General features: G+C 42.4%; 1 protein-coding gene across 19 annotated transcripts in view; it reads right to left on the reverse strand.

Annotated features, from left to right (window-relative positions):
* Window positions 1-25,812, reverse strand: part of TANC2 (tetratricopeptide repeat, ankyrin repeat and coiled-coil containing 2) — a 283,000-nt gene that overhangs the window by 208,415 nt on the left and 48,773 nt on the right. For 16 of the 19 annotated variants that reach the window (XM_040536497.1, XM_040536498.1, XM_040536515.1 and 13 more), the window contains 2 exons: window positions 7,562-7,624; window positions 64-163 (listed from right to left, as the gene is read on the reverse strand). In XM_040536497.1, coding sequence (XP_040392431.1) covers window positions 64-130 — 67 coding nt within the window. In that variant the 5' untranslated portion in view covers window positions 131-163; window positions 7,562-7,624. Of the gene's footprint in view, window positions 1-63; window positions 164-7,561; window positions 7,625-16,721; window positions 16,848-20,226; window positions 20,252-24,963; window positions 24,974-25,812 lie in introns of those variants that run through there. The other 3 variants (XM_040536499.1, XM_040536503.1, XM_040536500.1) reach the window with 3 other exon arrangements.

A 25,812-nucleotide genomic window follows, 5' to 3' on the forward strand; every position in this document is an offset into this window, starting at 1 on the left:
TACATAAAAGGAATACTTTCAAGAACTGTCAATAAAACATATGCATGAGGAGCATTTACTTACCACTGGACCTGTTTTTGCGGTTTGACTTCCCTCCTGTAAGAAGCATCTTGAGACTGTTTCGAAACATGGCGATCCTGTTCCACTTTGTGTATCCCAAAACCTGTGTAAAATAAGAGAACACTACTTGTAGCAAATAACACTTTGATTTGGTCAACAAGAAAACATTACACAAACTGTAAGGAAGAGTTAAAGATGAGATTAAAAACCTGGAATGAAGAATAATTCTGCCTTAGGAACACGCTTCCTAGCAATAGGAATAAGCACCTGTACAAAGCCTACCATTTTGTTGGCCTTCCTTCATCCAGACTATCTCCAGGACAACACAATCTCTGCACTGCTAGCAAGACCCACTTACATTGTCAGAGTGAGGATAATTTTCTTAAACCCTCTAAGGTGGGAAAAACACAGCATTTAGTCAACTCTGCCTCCATTTCCCATCGCTATTAAGGCCAAACCTGCTGGAAAGAGCTGCTACCCTTCACACTGTTGAAAAAGTCAGCCTTGCTAACAACAACTTGCTGAAGATATTGTCTTTAGCTCCTGGGTTAGTTGACTGTCAGATTCTTCTCTGAATTGAACAAATTGTCATGTGGAGGAAAGCAACTCAAACCAAAGTTAACTGATAAAGAAAATCAAGCAAACATTATCCATGTATTTTTCTTGCTATGTACATCTCAAGCTAACAAAAAAGTAGTCTGTGTGCTGCTGAAGATAAAAGAATGAGCTTCTGGGTTCACCAGACACACTGACAGCTTGTTCTAGTGGAACATCCTCTTATTAAAGTAGGTAAAGCGTCAAAACAACAAGAAAAGCAGCTCCAAACTAGACCAAAAGAATAGTAAAGAGTCTTTGATCAGCACATACAATAAAATGCCACTTTGCTTCCATTGTATACATAGTATTCCATACTTCAAAAGGTAATACATTCATCTTATAGAAATATAACATGAATTTTTTCTTTAACAATGTAAAATCCATCTTGGAGGATTGCTCAGTAAATGCTACCTCGAGTTACTTCACAATTATCTAATATTCTGAAGTATATTCATAGAGTAATCCCGAATACCTAATTCAAAAAGCTTTGTAGGTATATTTAAAGCCACTGAAGTCCCTTTAATATAACCTGTTCACTTACTGGGAGATACTGACATTTAATGGCAGATTTTGGTGTCTGCATGTGAGTATTACTAATGAAGATACAGTACCAGTATTTCCTTTGCATCTATTAATTGCTTAAATATTGCCTGGCTTCTTTCCGAAGCCTTGCACAATGACATAAGAGCACAAAGACCTAGTATTTGGGCTTATTCCCAGGGCTCCCAAACAAAGCTTAAGCCCCTCTTCCAAGTATCCTACTGTTACATGACTACAGAAAAAAGACTGTCTGGCCACAAACACAATTGTGTTGAATCTGAATTCTGCTCATTTAATTTCTTTAGATGGCTGTTCTGTTCCAGCTCACAGCATAGGCAGAAAGCCTCTGGGTTTATATTACCCTTATTAATACACTTTTTCATATGCAACACTCTTTGCACCATCAGAAGGAGAAAATATGACATAGACGTCAAATGTAAAGAGAACGCAACTGAACTCAAAGTGTTATTTATTTTGGAACATGGTAATATTATAATCCCTCCAACATCCCACTAATCCAAATGTATTTATCTCGACTTTGAGCAAGACAACAAGAAGGCAGTAAACACCTCCTGCTACTAGCTGAGGAACTGCTCAAGTCTGAAAATGATTTTAGATTAATTCTAAATGCACCACAGAAAAATTTACATGTTAAAGGAGGATGTGAAAAAGGCAAAATATAGCAAGCACGCAGCAACAACTTTGATTTAAGACAAAATTCTTACGTTTATAGCTTTTTCCTTATGACCAAAGAACATTTTTACAAGGAAAGCTGATGAATGTAGAAAGGATGTTATTGATTTTTTTGAAATACCTGAAAGGAAGGTGCAATTCTCTTTCCAGTGGTGTCCAGTGCCAGGACAAGAGGCACTGGGCACAAACTGGAGCACAAGGTTTCATCCAAACACCAGGAAGCATCCCAGCCATTCCGTGACCCCGAGCTGCAGCACTACGTGTTGCAGTTGGCCAATGCAGGTGGAAGGGCAAAAGAGGATTGTAAATTGCTGTTTGCTTTTCCAGATTTAGGTAAAAAGATGGCAAATAAAGATCTTGCAACACTTTGTGACGCTAGGTAGAACAGAAATGCCCTACTAAAATCCTCCTAAAGAAGAGTACAGGTAATTTTTTTTTCTTGTTCATTTTAAAAGAAAAAGGAAGTTCTCTGGGTGTCTGTTTGAAATCCCGCCTAGGTCTGGTAGGACAATTCATCTTCACAATTCTTGTACTAACAGTGGACAGCCCCAAACTTCAAAGCTCCTACAGATTAAGGAGGAGGTGTAGGGCCTATCCCCAGGTCAGCTTCTGCCGAGACCAGAAATGAGTGGAGGTGTGCCAGGAGCGCTGAGGAATAATTTAAGTAACCTAATTATGCTGAAGGAACCAACTGGACTGAGCCTGAACAATGCCAAAGGTGGGGGCGACAGTGTGCTAATGATGTTTACCTGCAGCCTTCACATGACAAAACCGCCATGCTGCCAACGAGACTGGATTAAGTCTCTGCCCAGGGCATGTGGGGGGGCTCCATAAATTCGCTCTGAAGAACCACGTGGTAGAGAAAGAACTGATGTCTTGCACTACGACCCTGAGTTACCAGCCCCGGGGTGCCTTAAGGACCAATTCCACATACTCAGAGCTCACCTCGAAGCCTCGGCGGACCACTAGATCTTCGGTGACCCTCAGGGGTGGGAGATGGCAGTACGCTCAGTTTAGCATCAATTCCCAATGTGGCTTCTCACTGTGTCTTACAGACAATGTTGGATTCCAAGCCTAAACACTCACTGAATTTATACCCTGATTAATCAAGGTTTCATCAATATACAGCAGTAGAATGGTCAGGTCACCAAAATCAACTCCTGTTTTTATTTTGCACGCACAACCTCATTATTTTGCAACTTCGAGCAAATATGGCCACAGCTCTTCCTCTGCTTAGCTAATACTAATCCGGACATAATAAGAATAACCACTCAATTAAAAATTCTGTTGGTCATACTAGTTCATGGAATTAGGATTAACCAGCAAATGGCCTTACAGTATTAGGAGGAGCTGGATCAGGCCCTTCTCCATACCCCAGTGAACTCGACGCACCTTATAGTCCAGGTTAATTCTCTGCTCCGGTCCCTGCAGCTGGGTCAGCACAAGCTGAAGACACAGGATGCTGCTGCCCGAGCTCAGCTGGGGATCCCTTACGCTCCTCCCAATGCCAGGGGATGCTCCTGTCTTCAAGCCAGGTGACCAAGGGCTACGACATTTTACTTGTCATTGACCCTAGCTGTAACTTCCTCTATCAAATGCAGTGAAGATGTGCACCAGAAGTCTCCGAATGGTATCACCAGGTAAGTAAGAAGGTATTAGCCCCATGAACCTTGTTTCATAGCAACAATGGTACTTAACAAAAGTAGCTTTTTTTTTTTTTTTTTTTAAAGAGTCTCGCCACATGTTGTTTTATTTTCTAACAAAGCTAGGTTTCAATTAAGTACACAGAGTTTCTGGAGCTCCAGAAATTCATAGCGTAAGGCACAAAGAGAAAAGAAAAACAAAGGCAAGGGAGCAGAGAGGCAAGCTGAATGCTGCGAGTTGCATCTTTACCCCAAATGTTAAACTCGAACAATTCTGCACTCTCAGTACATCCCCCAGGATGACTAAGATCTATTTCTTTGTTTTCTTAATTTTAAGGCAGTTTGTACACAGGCTGCAAAAACTACTCATGTTTTGGGTGATATCTCTGAGGAAAGTCATTGTCCATTGAAAATGGAATTTCCAAATCAAAGCAAGTTCTTTCTGCCCCAAACACCAGCACATACTGCAGAAAATTCCAAAGGCAGAATTCACCCCCAAAACCTTCAAAATATTCTTCAGAAGTTTATGAACGCTATATTGTCAAAAATTCAGAATATTTTTAATCATGCATATAGATAGGGGAAAAAATCGTTTGCAAACTTTTATCAAGAAACATTTTCAATGAGAAGCCACTACCTCTATCAATGACAACCACCTCCACAATTCAAAAGGGCATAAGATGAACAAATCTTGTGCCATCCTGTCTCCACACAATGCTTTGCCAGCCTGTGGACGGAGCATTACACTATTGCATAGTGGTGGAGTCCCACCCAAACACGAACACCGAGAGCACTCTGACGTACAACAGAAGGCAAGCGTTTCTTCCCACTTCATTTCTATTGAAATTCATCATCAAAGATGAAGCAAAGCTTTGTAAAATAAACACTCAGTTACAACCCATAAACTACTCCATTTTAGAAGTCCCTGGTAGCACCAGACTACCTCATGTCACAAGAAAAGCTGAACCTGCTATATTAGAAATTAAGAATCGTGTATAACAGGAAGAGTATTTTAAGACACCAAGACTGTCTTTCTGAATATTAGTTTTCAAGATTTAACAACATGTAAACACTAACTTAACATTTTGTGAATGATAAAAAAAAACACTAAGCTTTCAGAAATTTGTGAACTGTTTCCTAAGAGCATTTCAACTGCAAGGAGTAGGTATTGAGGCCTTTCTTTAAAAAAGTGACAGATTTCTGAAGCTAATTATCACAAGATGAAAGAAACTGAAAAATAAAAGGAAAACACACACCACAAAGCCAGTCAAGCTTTTCAAGCATTTATTCCTTGTATAACACACATTGTATACAGAAATCTGTTCCATGCTCCCTTCCAACAGCTGCTAGGCTGAAACTTTCCACGCTTCTCAAATAAATTATTCAAAGTTTAACCTACACTCTTCCTTTAAATTGCCCTGAAATTCAAGAGAATGTTTTGAGAGACAGCCTATCTCGAGGGCTGCCAGCCCCAAGAGCACATTTCACCAGTGTGCCGACGCTGCCAGGCAGACCGCACTGCCATACACCCTAACCGAGCGCTGAGCTATGTCAGGAGCTCCACAAACGTCCTGACAATCAGATGTGTTGAACTCCCTGCCTCACACAACAGCTCCGACTTGCAAGAGGAGTGTGAAGAACTGATTATAAAACTCTGAAGTCAAAGAGCTGTGTATTTATAAGACTGGTCCGTGTACGGTTAAAAAAAACAGGAGCAGAAATTTGGTATGAAATACTTCCAGGGTCTTTAAGAATGAAAATTTGCTTGTTGGAATCTAGCAAAAAACACTGAGAACTTCTAGGACTGGTTGGAAAAAAGGAAAACAAAAGAAAAAGAATTAGATTAAAACCTGCCAGCCACACGTTCTTAAGCAATACAGAATTTATTGGACAAAGTCCTGTAAAAGACTTTAGGACAACTGAGTATGAACAAAAATCAATAATTTCACTTTTCCTCAGGAAAGCCTGAACATTAATCGTTGTGATGAGGGCAGGTGAGGTGAGGGTCTGTCTGGCCATCCCCTCCAGCCCTTCCCCATCACAATTCTTGGAGATCTCTCACCTACACCTCCCACAGGTCCTACCAGCAGTCCCCATAACTCCAACACTCCTGCACTTGCCGTGGCCTTTCCTCCTGTGCGCAGCTAGATATGCCTGACGCCTTTGCTTCTCCAGCTATCCTTGACGAGCTACAGATCCATAAACACAACCAAGAGGATCCACACTGGGCAAGCGTGCAGCAGTTCAATGTGAGGAAGCAGAAGTCAGCTTCAATCCCTGCTCTCATTTTATCAAAATAAAAAAGCCTTCAATGCTAGAGCTGAAAGGAATTCCGAGAACACCGCAAACAAGTTCCCAGGTATGTTGAGTTCCCAACAACAGCCCTAAGATGAATGAGGCCAAACATATTTCTTGATGAGCCCGTGGTGATTATATTCACTTCAAGCCTGCAGTGTTTATCGTCACTGCTGACCTGTATATAGGTAGAGCATGAGCCATGAGACAAGTGCGTTATGAACGCTCATCCAACCTCTTCTGGGTAGCAGCTCGCTCTGGTTTAACAGAAGAAAAACTAAATAGCTATTTAAAATGAGATCGGAAACACTGCTGAAACAACGCAGTCACCCGCTAGAAGAAAGCCAAAAGTCAGAACCATTCTTTATTGAATATGGAAATGTAGTGACCTTGAAATTCAGGAAATTTAATTTTGAATGGGGCTTTATCATTTTGTATAACCTGGTTTCTAATTCTAGATTAATGATACAGACTGAATTCATAAGGGACACTAACGCTCTCCGTATACAATGTCAGTTACGCCGCCTCTGAGAAAACCGATACTGAGGAAAAGTTTGAAATATTACTTCACTTTCATCAACTCGTCTTTGGTAGTTTTAATCTCTTCTGTGTTGCCCATAAAACTTAAAATTACTGTTTTGGTTGCAAATCATATCAACGTATCAGTCGTACCTTCCTCAAAAACCATGAGCTAGGTATTTAAGCTGAAACAAAACTTGGAACTGTTTTGCCAAAGCCAAGTCTAGTTAAACTGTCTGCCTCTGAAAACCAAGAAACTGGAAGAAATTTCAGGGCACTTCCTACAGCTGGCATCAACAAGCCTCACTGTGCCAGGACCAACAATCCTGATTCCGCCCCAAACCACCAGGAAGACCGAAGAAGTGCAGAGGGTTCCTCCATCAGCAACCAGGGGAACTTCAACTTTTAGCTGTGACATGGAGCAGCCAAAAAGTCTTCCTCTTGCAACCAGCTACTCAGTGCCCGTTCTTTTTGAGATGCTCCTACCAGTCCTATGTTAATTTTGACGATACAACGGCAGGACAGAAAATGAAAACAGAAAGTAGGCAGTGTATGACATGGCAGGAAATGTTACAGCACCAGGCTATTTTGAGAGATTAAAGGAAATCTGAATTATTTTCTTCATTTTAAAATTACCTAAAACATTGAAATACAGACCTAATTGCATTCTGCAAACTTGCTCAAGTTTCAAGAATATTCAATACGGGACCGAAGTTCAATCCACTAGCAAGCACTGAAAACTTTCTCAGAACACTGAAGATTCTGTATTTTACAAATGAAAAAAACAACTTGAAAAATTAAAACAGACTATTTTTTATGTAGAAGGCTGTGTCACTATTATATGTTCTGTTCACAAAAAAGCATAAACTGTTTTAATAAGCAGTTAGAATGAGCTTATATATATATATGTACTTATATATATAAACAAATTGCATAGAACCCTATATAAATATTTTTTATTACATCACTGTTTTCCTGCTGATTATTTCCAGCAGGAAAATACAGAGAATGATCAAACATGACTACATGAAAACTACTACATCTTTTTCTCTAACCACAGAAACAATCAGGTTAAAAAATGGGTAAAATTGACACAGGTACACAGTGCCCATGCTCTATGCAAAGGTTAACAAAGAAACCAGAACAGAGCACAACTTCCATTCTATTTAAACAGCTACTGTAAGGAAAACGTAGGGGGAAAAAAAATCTCCTACCTTGATATCTTTAAGCAAGTTAAATCTCTAGTAAAAAGCGTCTTCCTCCATGCAGCGGAAGTCCTGCAAGACATAAAAACCAACACGATTTAGTAGCATCTTCTCAACACGTTACCGCGCCCCGTGCCATCTAGCTGTATGAGCTAAACAGGAAGAATCTCATCCCAGGAATAAACCCACAGCTCCTTCCAGAGCGTTACTGTGTAAGCCATCAGACAGCCTCCACTCTGCACCATCACCATTCGAGAGCTCATGTGCACACTTCCAGATCGCTGTTAGTCGATACTCATTTGGTCACTTGACTCTTCCCTCTCAGCACCATTCAAATAGGAGAAGAAGAAAAGCAGATTGTGCGTTCCTTTGACACACATCACGTAGCATATAACATTTAGGGGGTAGCGCTGCTTTCCAATATTTCTCCTCATCAAGCCTTTCTGATAAAATCCTGCAACCCGTCCTTAGGTTTTTTCAGCTCAATCCTTACATAAACACAACTCCCACGAAGGCGTTCAGCACTAAATCAAGAGCCGGGTGCTTGGCCCTTTGCTCTATCTCCACGTACACAGAACAAGTTCACCAGCAGAGAGGCACAATGAATGTGTTTTACTGCTCACTGAAAAAGACCAGAGCGCCTATTTCAGTACCGCCATGGGTGTCCATTTGCGCTGACAATATTATGTTACATGCTTTAGCAACCTATTCTATGAAAATCTTGTTTGACAAGAGGAAACGAAGGAAAACAAAGTAAAACAACAAAAGCAAAATAAACTGAGACCACCTCAAGTTTGCATGTTCTAAAGCACAGAATATTTGACCACTATTTTTTTACTTCTACTGCGAGAAGATACTAAAAAGTAAATGGCCAGCTTAACTCGGGGTTTGCACTGCTCTCCAGAAGCTCAGGAGAAAGTCCTTAGATGGTCTTCTACGAATAGTTTTGTACATAGAGCTCTCAGACACTCCATAAATTCATGAAGCGACTCTACCTTATTTCTCAGGGTTGCCATTACCTCTCTGCTTTCAAGTTTTCACTTCCATGGAAAAATAGCAAGCAGCACACAGCTTTCAACAGCATCGTGGCCGCTTCAATCAGTCAGGCAAGGAGAACATGCAAATGCTGCTGAAAATGCACTGAAAATGAGTCGTGTCACAGCAGGGAGGGAGATCTTCTGCAACCTCTGCAAGTGTCAGAACACCATGATGTGTTGACAGCTTCAAGACTAAGGTGGTTTAAACCCTCTGTGGGACAGGGTAAAAAGTGCAGGTAAGGAACCAGGAGCTCCTTCGGCAGATGCCCAGCCCTCCGCCACCCTGCATGGCCGTGTTCACCCTTCAGGCTCCTTTGCTGGGTCCTACCAGCTAAGCATCCATGTTCTGTAGGAAATGCACTGTTAGGAAAATAGGAAAACCCAGCTAAAAAGCCCTGAGTGTTGAACCGTACACAGCAGACAAATAAAAAATAAGTTTTGCAGTTATGGAACTTGTTTTAACTGAGCCCATATGGAGGCCAAACTCAAACATGTTTAAATCAAGATATATTTTTATTAGATGTTGCTTCCCAAAAGATGCTCTATTCCTTGGGGCAGTGAGAAATAAAAGAGGAAGGCTCTTCAATGAAAAAAAAATAGATTGCCATTTTCCACAATTCTTTTAACTGGTCAAGAACCGGGACTTGAAAACACTTGCAGTGAGTGCAGGGAGAGAAACTTCTCCCTTCCAAAGCAGTGACATTACAATTTCTAGAAAGCTGAAAACATGCAGAGAGTCTTGGAATAACCAACAAAAGCTCCTCCCTGCATTTCAGTTTGCTGCCACCTATCTTCTTAATTCCTCTCTCTTCGTGTGATCCCCTGTAAAAACAAAGAGCAGAACATGGCTTGTGCAGCGTAAGCCGCAGATGAGTGCTGACTGCCCGTAATCTGCTCAGTAACTTTCCATCTGCATTCACGGAGCGTATGTGATGAATATGCTCTGCACTGAGCTTTTAAATAGCAGAGCTTTCATCTGCTCGTATTATTACATTAGAAATCTTGATGTGAATGCAGCAGATATTAGTGGGTTGTCAATAAAAACTGAATGTCATTAAAGTGCTTTTATTCTTTTAATGCCTTTAACCCTCTAATTATATTTGTAAATTCTGCTATTTAACTGCATGAAAGTTATAAATTCTGACATGTTGTATCACAACAAATATATTTGGGGAGTAATATGCAAACAGTTATAGGGGAAAAAATCAATTTTAGAATTATTCCTTCTTGATTAAAGACATAAATCACAACAATGGCACATCTCAATCAAACAACACAGTCTGGATTTCTCCAGATATTGTAGGAGTTTGGGGGTTTAAAATCTGTGTCCTGCAGTACAGCTGCAAGTCATAATATAAAAGAACTGATTTTTTTGATTATTATATTGGTGCAGTTTCACCAAGCCAGTTCTCTTTGGCTTGGCAGAGATGGCAGCAGTCCTACTTAACTCTTACTCACCCAAACCCGACAAAATCTGACTGCTGTCTGCTCTTCGCCGACTGGTGTGCTCCCCACAGGCAGCAGGGGGGATCTGCAGGACAGGGCACCAAGAGCCTAGCGCTGTCCCACCTACCGCAGAACCGCTTCACTCCTCACACTCATCCTGCCTTTGGCCATCCACGAAGCAGCCCGTTACTGCCAACCGGGATTTCTGTGGCTAAAAACCAAGCAGGGGTAGCTGGCTGACAGCAGTGCCTTCCTATTGCCATCGAAGTTTGCAGATTTGATATATAACCTATGATAGGTCATATGGCAAAATACACCAGATTCATGGTATATCATAGCTATATCAAAATATATCTACGATAGGAATATTCGAAGTTCCACAATGCCAAAAAATCCTTCTAAGGAGTGCTTTTTGTTCACAGAATCAGGTAATTGATGTGAGGACCAACATAGACAACGTACACACACTCACAAAGCTGTTCTAGGACACAAAACACCCCCATTTGGTGTGCTTTGCCCACCAACTGCATCCACCTGTTGAGTTCTTTTCCTTTGAACCACCACGAGCCCAGAGCAGTACCAATGCCCCGACACTTCCCAAACTGTGTTCCAGTACATCCACCGCTTTATTCAACTTCATCCGGGATCACAGAAATCCCTTTGAAACAGTTCTGATAATTCTCTGCACCCGGGACCTTTTCACTGATTCAGACAATTTCTGAATGAATGCCTTGTGAACAGAGCTGCTCCTACAGGGCTGAATGAAAGGACATTACGTACTTTCCAACCCCAGAATACAAGGAAACACTATTAAAACATCGCAAAGCCAAGTAATCAAAAAGCTAAGAAATACAAGGATCAAGGTTTAGCATGCTAAGTGGATGAGGTAATTAAATAATTCAGACACAAAGCAGCCCATCTGCAGCCTTACAGTCCCCGATATTTCCTTGGTTACACCTGTGTAAGCAGTAACTGTTCTACGTCCTTCTGCAGAAGAACACATTGAAGAACAACCGGGGTGTAAAACAGCAAAGACCCACAGTCACCACGTGTTCCAACATCTAGCTTCAAATTGGTCCCTAACAAACAGCTTTTTTATCTTCTGTTACACATACAGGTATATGGTCATAAGTTAACTCAATTTCTAGGCACGTATAACCTAATGCACGAGTCCACCAAGAAACAAAAGCATGAAATAAAAGCCAAGTGACCTGAGTGCCCAACAGAAGGGCTTCCAGTTAACAAATGAATCATCGGAACGGGCTGGGAGGCAAGTTTCTGAAAAATCTCCATAATGTCAAGAGTTTCAGCTGGCAGAATCGAGCACTCTCCTGTTGTTCCAATCCATGAGACAAGGACCTGACAAGGAATGAATGCGTTTGGATACAACCATGCAGGTTCCAGCTGCAATGTCTTCCTTTCAAGCTAAATCCACAACAGGAGGATGACTTAAAGATTAGAGATAACGAGCAAAAAGCAGCCTTCCGTAGCTGCTTGACTAAAGCTATAAAAGGCATTGCATTAAATGGTTCTAGGAGGTTTGATTTCATGGAAACAAGTTTAAGAAGTTTGTTACGTGGAGATAAATGCCATCCACTGTATATTTTTGAATATTTAACACCACTGTTGAGCAAGCTTCCAACAGGATGAAATGTAAGACTAATTTTCTGTTCGTCCTAGAGCAAACAAAGCAATCTTTTTCCCCATCATCTATGCAGACATTGCATTTAAGCAGGTAAAATTTCATGGCAATTTTGCAAAGCTAATTGAATTTGAAGCCTCTAAAACAAACGTAGAATAGGTCACATGTACCCTGATCTCAACAGTTTAATTATATTTTCCCAGAGAAATTAACAACTTACTCATACTCTTTTTTTTTTTTTTTTTTTTTTTTAATCAACAGAGCATTAATACACAGACTTTAAACAGAATCACCATCTGTCTTTGAAAACCATACACTACACCAATGATCAGAACATGCTGCTCAACCAGTTCTGCTGGAAAGAAATTCTCTGAACTGGTCTCATGAATAGGGATTTCCATCCTTAAACGAGGTTATTTTTCTAGTTTTGGCTGTCAGTTGCACCAGCTGGCATTCATCTGATAAATTGAGTAAGCTTGGATGGTATGCTAAAATCAAATAAAATCACAGTTTAAATTCTTTGCACATACATACATGTTGGAAACAAAGCACGTACCGACAGAAAAATAGCCTTGATTCCAGTTCAAAGTCACATAACTTCGTTTTTAAACAAAATGTACTTTTTTGTGTGTTTGTTTTAATGACAACCGCCACCTAACAAATCAAATATGAGGCAAACGGCAATGTTCTTTAAATTATAGTAATGCAAATTATAGTTGACCTAACTGTATTAGGGACTCATCTGGAAAACAAGTGTCACGTTTCCATCTCGATGAAGAGTACAACTCCTCAACTTCTTCCTCTGAAAGTAACATTTGAATCACGTTACTATATGCAATTACTGCACTTAGGGAGCTCACTGCATAGGATTGTGTACCATTGATAAATCAAGAGTGCCACACGCAACCACACGACAGAACACTTCAGTCCATATTTAGACACCGCCTGGCTGATTTTCAATAATATTAAGCAAGCATCCACTCTACCATATTCTAAGCTGGCAACAGTTTCCTCATAATTATCACTGTAAATAACTGTGGGAAAGCATCCAGACATCAAGAGAATTATGAAAAAAAAAATCAGAAAATTGCCCATGCTTTAAATTAAGATTTTTCTGCTCACCTCATGTGCTTTAAAAAAAAAAAATAAAAAGGGTGTTAAATACAGATTACATTTACATTCTGCTATCTTAACAACTCAGACTCTTGGTTTTATATGAAAATTATAATGAGCTTCCATTTAATTTCCTGCCTAACAAACAAACAGTTTCAAGCTATTAACGGAGTATCCCATTCTTCAGCATCCTAATAATGTTTATCAACATGTACAAACATCTCTACTAGCGCGGTGATTTGGGGCAGGAGCTGTCATTGTCTTGTTGTTGCAGCAAATACTGCTGCAAAGCCCTCACTCTCCTGATGCCTTCAGATGCTAATTAACATAACGTGTTTAATAACATTAAATACAACCTGTTTGTTCACCCCCTCTGCTCTATCTACAGATTGGTCATTGTTCATTAACTAGTTGGTTTGGGTGCTGCGCTCATGATACACATGCCAAGGTGACCATAAAATGATAGGTTATGTGAAGTATGCACCAAGGAAAATATCTTCTTCCCAGAGTTATTCAAGGTTAGGCAACTTAGTGTAATTATCTGACATTTCAATAGGTGTGAGCACTTCTTAGCCCATGGAGAGCAGGACACTGATAAACCGCTGGATGCAGCAGCCATTTTGGCCATCCCAAAGCTCTCCCTGGTGCAGCCAGAAGTTTTGCCAGGGATTGCACTGAAAACCAGGCAGGTCACTCTGGCAATGCCCCTGGCACCAGGCCACCCAACGCAGGACTCCAGCTGCTCGGTGCCCGTGGCAGAGCGGCCGTGCCGAGCCCTCGCGGTGCAGGGGCCGGGGAAGGAGGCCAGGCCCACTCAGCAGTTCCTGCGGACGGCCACCAGAGCGCACCTGAAAGATTTCCCCTGCTCCCTCTTCCTGTATTGTCATTCCTGGTGGAACCATGCTCCGTTTCACAGGTTGGTCTCCTTTGTCTTCTGAGTGCAAAATGCACACGTGCACAGGACTTCATCTACCAGGGGATACCTTCTGTTGCTCCCCACCTAGACAGAACGCGAGAGCTGCTGATGTGCTGGTTCATGTCAGAAAACACAGAAAAACTGCTCCAGCTTCCTGAACCAGCTCCCACAGAACAAGAGGATTTCAAAGAAGAAAGTCCAAACCTGTGCTCATTCAGAAGCATGGAGCCAGAAATCAAGTACCTAAAACCACAGCTCTTCCCCTCAGTTGTGCAGTGGGGAAAAAACGTGATGGTGGGGAAAAACATGAAAATTTAAACAGTTACCAGAAAGAGAAAAAGGAAGCGTAGATGGGAAGAAACTGGAAAAGGACAATGGAGAGGAGGGGGAAAAAAGAATGGCATCTCTGAAGGAGAGACCAAGTAGAAATACCATAGAAGATCAGAAAATGAAGGATAAAGGACAAAAAAGACAAGTAATAATAACAAAAAAAGCTCTGGTTAGACAACGTAGGGACAAACTTGCAAGCAATCAACTTGCAGTACAAAAAGGTGCACTTGCACGCACCAGCTCCAGCACACGACACTAAGACCTGTCCCTGCTGCCCTAATTCCAGCTCTGTAATTCAGTGCACAAAGCTACTGAGAGAAGGAACACCACAACGCTTTCACCGTGATGCACGGACTGCAGGGCATGCATCAACACAACGTCTGGAACCTCATGCTGTAAGCAAGAGACATGAAACACCACAGGCTGGGAACACTTAACTGGGGGAATCAGAGCAATAACAATGCTGATTGAGGCATTCTGTTTTTTTGTTTGTTTGCTTCATATTTTGTTTGAAACAAATATATTACAGGTAAGTTGCTTGGAAATTTAATTTTAATTCGTTTTTAAATTGTCCGAGGACAGAATTACCTAGAGCTGAATGGAACAACAATGTCATTCTACTAACAGTCTTCATCATGAAAGGTGTATGTCCCTATAAAAAGTCAATTACTCACAGATTGTAGTCACAGGTCTTTTTCAAACATTTTTTAAACTTGGTATAACTTCTAACATTAAGACTTATGTATGTTAACATACATAAACTGGACTTTATGACACAGGAGGAAAGTTGGAAAGAAAAAAACGTACCTCACAAATTACAAACCATGCTTACATAAAAAAAGAACAGCATTTTGTGGTTGTGGTTTTTTTGTTTGTTTTTAACTTATCTGCTAAATGCATAGAATATGCCTTAAACTCTGAGTTAAAAACAGCAACAAAAAGGGAACGTAAGTGCTACTTTGTGCCACTTGGCTTTCATTTCTTTGTTAGCTGGCTATGTCTATCCCACGCAGGAAAAATGAGACTTAGCAAGAGCGGGTATTCTGCTTTAAGTCACTTTTCCAAACTTTCCAACAAGGCAATGCAAAAACCACTGAAGTATTAAAATATAAATCAAGTTTGAGGATGTGAGAGCTAACATCATATTGGGACATTTAAAGACTTCCTACCTTATCAACTCCCCCAAATTAAGCTCCAGTACCTGGCCATGCGTGCAGTTCTCGTTCATTACCACACAAAATAAAAGCTGTTAGCCTTAAAGTACCACAAGGTGAGAAGAGAGGAAATTTCCACGCTGCACAAAAATTGCTAGGGCAAAGCACTTGCTTAGTGCATCACACCCACACAGCAGCACACGCGAGCAAGTACTTGAAGGAAAGGGCATGTTTATATACCTTTTATCTTTTATGAAGTATGTAAGTGGTATTTAAAATAGGCCTGGGTACTTAAGACAATGTGTTTAAACTACAAGCAGCTATAAATGAATCCATTGTATGAGCACACTTGAAATTACAGAGTACAGTATACTTCAAAATAATTCAATGGTGTATCTACCAGCTCTGTTTCCTACTGGTCCTTGTCAGCTAAGAACTCGGGTTTCTGATTTCATCCTGTAATGGGCAGCAAAAACGTAGATATGAAGATCTGCAGATCTGTTTTTGGAGCTAAAAACCCAATGAGATTTTTAAACTGGAGAAACTGGCTAACCCGAGGCCAACTGTTACAGGTCCATAAAGAAAGCAGGCCAGGAGAAGAGGAACAGCCACAGTTATAGTACCAAATTGAACAGGCATTTCCCAAGCCCATGGCTCAGTTACTTTCAATGTGACTCTTGAAATCTACCCTGTCACCACGGCTTAGAAAGGCCCCCCCTGCCAGCTGAGAATATTGAATATCCTCTTAAACCTAGCCCAGTTGCAAAATAAAACACATTAGCTCACACGATCCACTCCCTTTGGCTCACGTGTACTTAACTCCCTTCAGAAGGCTGGTACAAAAGCATCTGAAAAACCTGACTGAAATTTCTTTTGGTCTGCTCAGAGGGTATCAGGTATCCCTTCTGCCTTCTCTTCTGCTTGCTCTGTCAGTTGTGCTTCGCAGCGAGCCACACAAAGCTGAGCGGTAGCAACGCTGTGGTACCGGTGCTTCTTGGAGCCTCTCTAGTGCTGGAGCGGTTGGGGTGCTGCTCTTCTTCGGTTTGGGAAAGGACATGCTCTACCCATCAGGCACGGACACTCAGGAGAGCACTGACAACTGGGTATCAAAGCCGAAGATAATTCAAAAGAGCTGAATACAGCCATATGGGGTTTTGTTTGCTTTTAGCAAAAGAACAAACTATAACTGGGTGGGTTTCCTTCTCAAGCCTGTGAGCATCGGGATATTCCTTAAAGAAGGGAAAAAATCAGCTGAGAAATAACCCATACCTCCCCAAACTTTTGGTTCTCTCAGGATATTAGGTAGATTTGCTGGTGAGAGCAGGGGGACTTAAGCCTTACCCCTACCCACATCTCCTCCTCCCTGCTGCACCACCGTCCCACCCCACAACACTGCCCTGACAGCAAGTGCCTGCAAAGAGGACTGGAATGTAAGTGTTAACGTGGGTTCAGAGCTCCTCTTTGCAGGGCAGTTTCTGTTTGGGGATATATCCTGCAGCAGCATATGCATATTATATTAAAATATACATACATGTCTCATACACACAGTCCACTTCCACCAAACTCCAGTGTTGGCAGAGTTTAGGGCTTGAGGAAATGGCTCCCTCTTGCAATACATCCCCGCTTCTTTCATCCTAGGTGTAAAAAGCAGCATATCCTCATCCTCACTGCAGCACAAAGCCAGCCTCTGATTCACCTTTATTACACTCTGAAACAACGTTTATTAGGAAACAATGGCCTGAAATTTCCTCGGGCAAGTTCTGTAGGAAAACATTTATGACATCAAGACGTGTTACAGCAAACACAATATCATCTACTGTTGTATTACCACCCATATCAGGAAGTCTTTTTTCTTTAACAAGATTGAGTCTGAACAAGACAAAATAGTTTAACATTCAGTGTTGTAGCTAGATTGGATTATCTTAAGTCTAAATTAGACATGGATATCACATCTTTCAAAGTTTACTGCTTTTTAAGCAAAATAATGCAAACAGTACTGCAGAAACCACTTAAGAACATGCTTACCATGAGCCCAAAAGAAGGTGTATTTCCTCAACTGCCACAAAAAGTTCTTATGTTGTATAAACACACGCAAGGAAAATGAAGAACACTGCTGTTGGCTTCTGGAACCTCTTGCCACCCTGCTATTAAAGAGGTATTCATAATCTCGACTGCCTGGTTATGGGATATCTTCACTTAATACATTAGCCTTTAAACATCACAAGCCCAACGAATAAATCCCCAATTAACCCACGAGCGAAGCAATTCCCTGCCTCAGCAACACCACCCAGGTAGGTGGCCACGGCAGGAAGGTGGGCACGCACGCACCAGGTGACTGTGGGACACTTGCTGCACTTCCAGCAGTGATTCAAAGGGCCGAGTGCCAATGAGGATTTAAGGGCGCCTGAGGAGGCGTTCTGAGAGATGCTATTTGCCTACATTTCATCTGAAATTTGCATTGAGTTTTTTCTTTTCCAAGCGGTTGTTTCTAAAAGGCATCTCCTTCCCCTGCTAGGCAGTTCCATTCCGCTCAGCCGCTGTTCTGCAGAAATCATCCTGTATCTCATCATCCTCGTCGCCCTGCTCTGCACCTTCTCCAGCTCTAAAGTAGCGCTTAGAAAACAAGCGGACCAAACAGCAGTCTGCAAGATCCCCCACACTTCTAAGGTGGCTCTGATGCTTTTTTATTCACTATTCCTTTCCTGTTCATCCCTACCATTTCGCTCTCCTTTTAAACAGCTGCCAATCACCACGCCGATGTCAGAACTGCCAGGTTTTTACCCAGCAGTAATGTCCAGCTTCAAATCATCATTACCTATGCAAACTTGGAGTTAATTTCCTGGGTGTGCAGGAGAGACACTTACACTGCGTTTCATTCTGGTACCGACCAGTAGAAGGCTGGCAAGGCCTTTCCACAGCTGTTTGGTCATCCCTTGCTTTTACTGCCCTGAGCAAGCGTGTACCAGCGGCGAGACCGCTTCCATCCATGCCCACTCCGTTTTTGAGTCCATTAACGAGCACGCCGCCCTGTGCAGAAGAACCTGACAAATGCAGAATCGTTTCTTTAAGGCTTTCAGCACTTGACTATAAAGAGCCAGAAATTTGTTATCAAGCCTGCAGCCACAGCACCCGCTGTCCTACCGGCTGCTCGCAGGGCCGGGGCTTGCAGCATCCGAGTCACTTCCCGCGTGGCAATGCAGCGTGAGTCAAGTCAGAGCAATGGGAGTGTTAGGACTGAAGCTAATTACAGCTGGCATCTCAGCACCTGCTATGGTTACAAAAATGTAGGTCTTCACCTGGATAAAAAAAAAAATCAATTAAGAGGTTTAAAACCTTAATTCCATCAGGAGACATCCAGAAGATGCTCACACTGAGCTCCTCTGCCTGTCCCCAGCAAGAGCACCACTCCACCCCGGGAAGTGAGCTGTAGTTTGTCCTTCAGACCCAAAACAAGCCAGCTCCTCCTTGCTCACGCCGAGCCGAGCTTTGGTGGTGCCTGCCTTGCCTCATACCACCTGATGGGGAACCTACAAAAAGCAAACCTTGAGCACTGCCAGAGCCACGTGGAAATACAGTTCTCACGTGTCACAGGTGGGTGCGAGCTGCTTTAGTTTTCCACAGGAAAACAACAAAATGTAACACTTTCACACCGAGTTTCATCTGAAATATAAACGCATAAGTTTTCTAAATCAAGTTGAGGTGAAACCACCAAAATTATCAGACAAAGCACAGGAAAACTGCCAGCTTAGACATTATTCCTCTCCTCTTTAAAGCGCTCCCACTGTCCAGGCAGTCCAGATTCTAATAAAAAAGCTTGTAAAAAGAAAATCTTCCTTCTCTCAGCTAGTTACTTCACAGAGCTGATGGCTGTGTTTGCGTTCGGTTTTCCGGGTATAGTCTGATCATTTCCTCTGCTGCTCTCCCAGCCGCTTACAGGAGATATCCACACAGCCAGGGGGAGCAGGAAAAAGAAGGAAAGCTCAACTGAGTCACCACTGAACCTCAAATTACTCTTTCAGTTTCAAGCTGAGGTCCCTCCTGTTGAAAGGTTATTCCATTCGTGTGTGCCTCTGTGTATGCTAATTACCCTTAACACACCGATGCGCAGGCACAAACAGCAAGGCTGCGTTGGGGGCCCCGTGCTCAGCTTTCAGGAAAACCATGGATTGCTTCGCCTCCACCAGAACAAACAGGCTTCCTGAACAATCCTTCACATTAAAGACGAAAGATGAAACAGCTCAAACATCAACATTTGCACTGTGCAAAGTGCTCCTGAAGCGCGGGCCTGAGCCAGATCCGACAGTCCTTAGGTAGGTGGCCCCTTCCCCTGAGGTTCAGAGCGACCCCAGGTATGGTCCTGGGGTTTTTTGCTGTTGTTGTTTTGCTTCGTTTTTTAAATTCAGTAGGGAAACTACTCCCCTATTAAAAACAAACTCCACCACCATGCTACCACAGCTTTCCTTAGCACAAAAAATGCACAGATATATTGAGAAACACACCAGGTAACTTGTTATTTAAAAAAAAAAAAAAAACAAAAAACAACTCGGATTACTCTAAAATACTAGATTTTGAAGTTGCATTCAATCTAATGACTGGCTATCTGAGATAAAAGTTATTAAAAATTCAGACTCGGTAGCTGGTGTTCCATTTTGTAATGTTGTTACATATCCTAAAAACAAGTTTTAAATGTAATTGACTTGTGCAACAACATTCTATTTGTTTTGTTTTTATCCTTTGCAATTCAATTGTTAACCATCACAGGTAACATACTCTTAGATTAACTTTTCTTTTCTAAAAAGAACACAAAAGTAATGTGTGAAACCAATTTAAATAACCTTCCTCACCAACAGCACCTGTATCTACCTCATTACAGTACCCATTTCCCCATCTTTTCCTTTTTAATTGCTCCTCCTCTCCAAGTCTCTGCTAGATTCCTCCACCACAGGTAGTCATCAGGTCCCCCTGGGAGCCTGCATCGCGATTACTCAGGCTATCAAACAGGCTTAACGTTTTCAACAAGTTTCAAATTTCCTTACTTTGTTGAATATCCTGTTTTCCAGAGGCAAAACATCAGGCAGAAAACACTCAGCTGTAGCATTCTACGGACGTCACAATAAAATCCCTGACAATACTACGTCGAGCCCTTTCTTTGGGAAGGAGATAACAAAGGTAATGCAATATTTACAAGGGCAAGCAGGAAATTGTGGCCGCACCAAGCTAGAACTGCTGCAGAGATGTGTGACGCTGTCAAACGCCACCATTCCCCTCTCCCATGACACAAAACCCCATCGGACTCCCAAGCTTTGCCTACTCAATGGCGAGCACATTGCAGCGCTCCTCTTGTTGAAAGCAACCTGCAGAGGCACTCCCTCAGGGCTGACCGCAGGAAGAAACAGGGAACGTTTCTGACAGGTCACGAATATATAAATAAAGCTGCTTATCTGCTTTGCTAATCACACTTTTTTCTGTCCTAAAAGCGCATACCCGGCCGGAGGCTCCTCTGCAAACCAAACGCCTCCACGTCAGCCAGGCAGATCCAAGTAACAGATGCACGGTCAAGGCCCTTGCTCCTTATTAGGCTGCGGGAGCTAATGAACCCCCGACCTAATGACTTCACAATGAGAACTGAAGAAACGTGTCCATACGCCGTGTACACCTGTTTGCCTTATATCATGGGAATTTTTTACGCCCATCAAACAGCTCTGCGCAATGTGCAATCATTTTAACAGACACTGCTCTTCCCTTGTTGCTGTATTTACGGGTTTCAAGCCTTCACAAGCCCTGTCACAGCCTCTGTTGGTGCCTCCACCAGCCACACAGCAGGTCCTCAAAACTCCCCAGAGGTTTTTACGACTAAACCTACCACATCGCTCATTTTCCTTGAGCATAGGGAACCCCCGTTTCACATCTATCCCTATTCATATGAGCCCACAACATTTTACATAGAACGAGAAAATGTAATTCTATAACCTCCACTGATCAAACCCCTCGTAGCAGCCCTCCCCTTCCCAACTGACAGATGTGTGGAGATGTGAGGTACCTGCCTGCCATCCTCTGTTATTCTATCGGCTGTACAGACGCACTGTTCAGCTCTTTTAAGTGACAACAAAATCCCATACGAATAGTATTTCAGATGTAAAAACATACTAGCTTCTGTATCGTCCAATTCTGCTTACATCTTCCCTTTCGCATGCTGGAGATTAAGACTGACACACGTCTGAGGTAGGTCCTGAGAAATACACTGTGACATTGGTCAAGTTCGCATGGAGTTTTATCTGGTTACAGTACAGCACAGCACCATTCTGTCCTCTTAGGCAATCCTCCAAAAACATCCCTGCAGACATTATCTGCAGGAGAAAAGCATTATTTAGAATAACGTTAAAAGACTAATGGAATAAATACACCGAGCTTTAAAACAGATTTCTCTTTCATGTCCTGTTTATCTGTTCTTTAGATTCAGGCAGCTTGCTTGTTTCAAAAACGGTACTGCCACAAAACCTAACAAATGCTTCCCATTCTGGTTTTTAAATGTACGATATTGCCGCTTTCTCCTTTAATACGGCGACCTGTTTTCTGACATAACTATCCGTAAGGAACCCTTTCCATTCATCTGCAGCTGAAGTTTGCCACTGCATTAGTGCATGAATCCTACCCAAACCCTAGAAGGCACAGTTTTAAAGTTGACCATCATCTTTTAACAAGTAACACAAGACGCTTGATGTTTCAGACTTGCATGAGAGGAGCTTGGAATCAGCCCAGCTCTGCACACACTGGGATGCAGCAGCTTCAGCAGCTTCAGCAGCAGCGTGGCACAGGCCATCAGATTACTTGGAGCAGCCCGAGGAAGGAGACAACAAAGCCTTTATACATGACGGGTGCGTTATCTCTCTGGCAAAAGACAAAGAAGTTATTCTTTTATACACGGGCTCTAACCGTAGCACCAAATCCAACAGCAAAATCAACTTTTGAATTATTTCTGCTCGCATCAGATGTGCATAGGCTGGGTTCACAAGCTACAATGAACACCTAGAAGTCTATTTCCATGGTGCAGTTTGGAAGAACTTACCAACAGGCAAGAAATACAGACCTGGTGTTAGTTCTAGGTCATCTGACTGCACAGAAATAGATCTGTAACCTCCAATCTTGCTAGAAAGCGATTATTACTACAAAGGCACTGTTCGTATTAATAAGTAAGAATTACCGGCAGGTTCAGGAAAAACATCTTCACAGGTTGCTTCTGCTACAAACTACACGTGCTTTGCTGCCACGTACAGTAGGAGTGCTTAAAGTTCAACAGTTATTTTAATTTTGCTTACACAAATTAAGCTAACTGCACCACTGAAGCAATTAAAACAGAGGAAGATGAGGAATTAATTTTAATGCTATTAGCAATACCCTTTCCTTCTCTTACATTTGTTTGTACAAAAATATTTGTGTTGGGGTACATTTTATTAGTTTGCTCTGAAACACGTCGAAAACTCGGGCAGCAGTTAGACAGATTAGTGCTAACAGTGAAGGGTAATTCACTTCACTCCATGCTGCTGTTTAAAGAAATACTATTTAGTCGTCTCTCTAGATGTGCCCCTGCCACATTGTCCAAGGCTATAGCGAAACACAAACGATGGCTATACTTACATACACACGCAGAGATATAAAACCCTGAGCAAAGACAGAGCAGTTTGCTAGCAAAAAGGAAATCATGTGAAATTCTGTATTAATGTTTGCAACCAACACAGCCACTGAGTCCCTACAGCTCTTACCGCAGGTGTACCTGGACAACACAGGAAGTTCAAAACAACTGGCAAAAAGTATAGTCCTGAGGTTTTACCACTAACAATTAGAGAAACAAAAATCCACTGAAAGTAACTGGCTTGCTCAGACGTTGCTCGGAGCAAAATGGGATCTACAGAATCTTTACTGCGGGATTTCTAGAGGAATGCCACTTCGCTTTCCAGTTCAATCTTGAGTCTGTCAAACCCGCAGATAAATAAATGTACCTGTGTAATAGGAGCCAATATTCGACTGACCTGAAACAAACAGCACACAAACACATTCCTTAAAACTCTCTGAAATACTCAGTTCCAGCAGTATTAGTGCTAACGTTCCCACTCCCCTTACCCATCGCCCCACATACGTAACGCTGGTGATATAAATACTTAAATGGCATATTAAAAAAATAATTAGTTTTTAAATTTTTAATCCCTGCTGTCACGAAAGGGTCAAATATATGCATCCAAGCAGAAGAGGCAGCTGCACGCTCATCCATCGTTGGAGAAGCAGTCCGTGTAAGTGCCATTATCTGTCCTGTTCAAAGGGACGCTGATTGTCACTTGCAGTCACACAGGTATAACCGTGTCAAAATCCTGTTTGACTGTTAAACCACTCAACCAACTCAGTCTTAATCCTCAGACAAGCTTTTGTTATCTCTAACCTTTTCATTACGAGATCGGGAGCCTTTTACATACCAGCTCTTCCAAATACATTACCAAGTTCAACATCTCCCAGTTACTCTTCCCACCAGCCGATCTGCATACTCCTTTACATCCCATTACCTATGCAGGAAGCACATTTACAAGTTCACAAACATCTTGCTGCTGCTGCTCTGTTTCTCAATTTCACCGTGCTCATTCAGCTCTCCTCCAGTAATTTATTTTCACGTCTTTCTTCACCCTCAGAATCCAGTTTTGAGAAAGAGAAGCGATCCTGGAAGTCTGCTAGTTACCCATGCAGCTGGGGAGGAAGGGAAATGAAGCACAACCCAGCTACGACACACGGGCAGCCTGCTGGACTCCCCCACACACATGGAGCTGGGCTCACCGCGTGACTTACTGCATCTTGTATGGCACAGTTAGCAAGAGACACTGCAAAAACCACAAGCTGCCATCCCAGAAAAGAGGGATTTCCTTTCGGCACCCTTTAAAAGATGCAGTTCCTGCAGGAACTGGAGCTCTCAGAAAGGAGCCCCCCTCGACATGGTGGTGCCTACCCAGACAGCTCCCCGCGAGACCCGAGCGGTGCAGCCGACAGCCAGCAGAGGAACAGCCAGCGCGGGTTTGCTCGGGCCAAAGTTGCTTTTTGCCTGACATCCTGCAAATAGCAAGTGCTCTGCTCAAGGTCCTGCAATGCTACACACCAAAGACTGCTGCCGCTCTGGAAGAACGACTTCCTCTACACTTACTAATTGCCTCAAGAACAAGTACGAACACTTTTTCACGTCTGTGTTTGCCTGTTGTTTTAAGGAATTGAGGGCTTACAGCAGGCTTTCAACACCGATGAATCAGGAACGAAGTGGATGTCTCCGACGTGCCAGCCAGGCAGTCTTTTGCAGAAGTAACCTTCCAACCTACCTGGCACTGCCAAAGGTCCAATATTTCAAGGCCAGGAAAGCCTAGAAATATTTCATTCTTTTAAAACCTGAGACCTGAGCAAAAAGCACTCAGCCATTAGGAAAAGACCTGGAGGGAAGCGATACATGTGGCAAGATTGGTTGTTGCAAATTTAATAATGGGGACAAATCGTATCTTTGGATAAAAGCTGTGGTCTCCCTGCAGTTGTGGTCATGCAGCACCAGCTCGCAGACCTGCTCCATGCCTTCGGGAACACGCTGAGGATGGCACCACAGCCAGCCTGGCCTGTTTCGCTTTCACCACCTCGTATTCAAAATTTTGACGCTCCACCTACCATCCAGATCCAAGCAGTGCCACAAGTGAAAGAAGATTCCAACTAATCCAGAAGACCAGGAATAACATAACAGCCCCGGCAGTGGTTTACACCACCTGGAGGCTGGCTGCTTCTGACCAAGCAAGAAGGGGGCACCAAGCGCTCCTGCCAGACTGATGGAGCTGGGGAGTTTCTACACCACTGCAATCTTTCAATCTTTCAACCTACCTTCAGATATACGAAATAAAGCAAGCGTTTTTTGAACAAAGTCTGAAAGCTTAACTAAAAGAGAAGTGGGAAGCAGTGTTTGTGCACGTGACCGTTAAGTAAATCTTGCTAATCCCTTGCTAATGAGAAGCATCTCAAAAATTCCTTAAGTGTGGAAAGGGTTTGGGGTATAAAGCTATTTCATCCTCCAGGTTTCATCTCAGAACATCTCGCATCAAGTCACCACATGCGAACAGCGCAGAAATCAATGGTGTTTATGAACCAGACCTACCCAAGACTCTGCTGAAAGCCAGCACACAGCCCGTGTATGCTCCAGGGATGAGAGATCAATTCCTGGCCCTGCTAGGCAAATTTAACACTGCTGCAAAGATAAAACAACAGCAGGATGAGAAGGGGAGGGGGGGGAAGAGGAGGAGGAGGAAGAGGAAGAGAACAAATAAAGGAAGGAAAACCAACCTGATGTTTCTATCATGAGTAATATGCAAAAGCTCACCATCTGATATCTATACCAGAGGTAAACACAACTCTGGTAGGCAAAAACAAACAAAATACACTTGAAAAAATATACCAGGTTCTCTTTCAAGCTTTCGTACAGTATTTCCAGAGCATTTCATTTTTTTACCTACAGGATTTCTAAACATTTAGCAAAACCCTGCTAGCAACTTGCAGTCAGGTAAAGCAATTTCCTAAAGGAAAACAATGAATTCACAAAAAGGTATATGAACAAAACAAAA

This window comes from Cygnus olor, chromosome 25 (assembly GCF_009769625.2).
Source record: "Cygnus olor isolate bCygOlo1 chromosome 25, bCygOlo1.pri.v2, whole genome shotgun sequence".
In the NCBI taxonomy this organism is placed as follows: Eukaryota; Metazoa; Chordata; class Aves; order Anseriformes; family Anatidae; genus Cygnus; species Cygnus olor.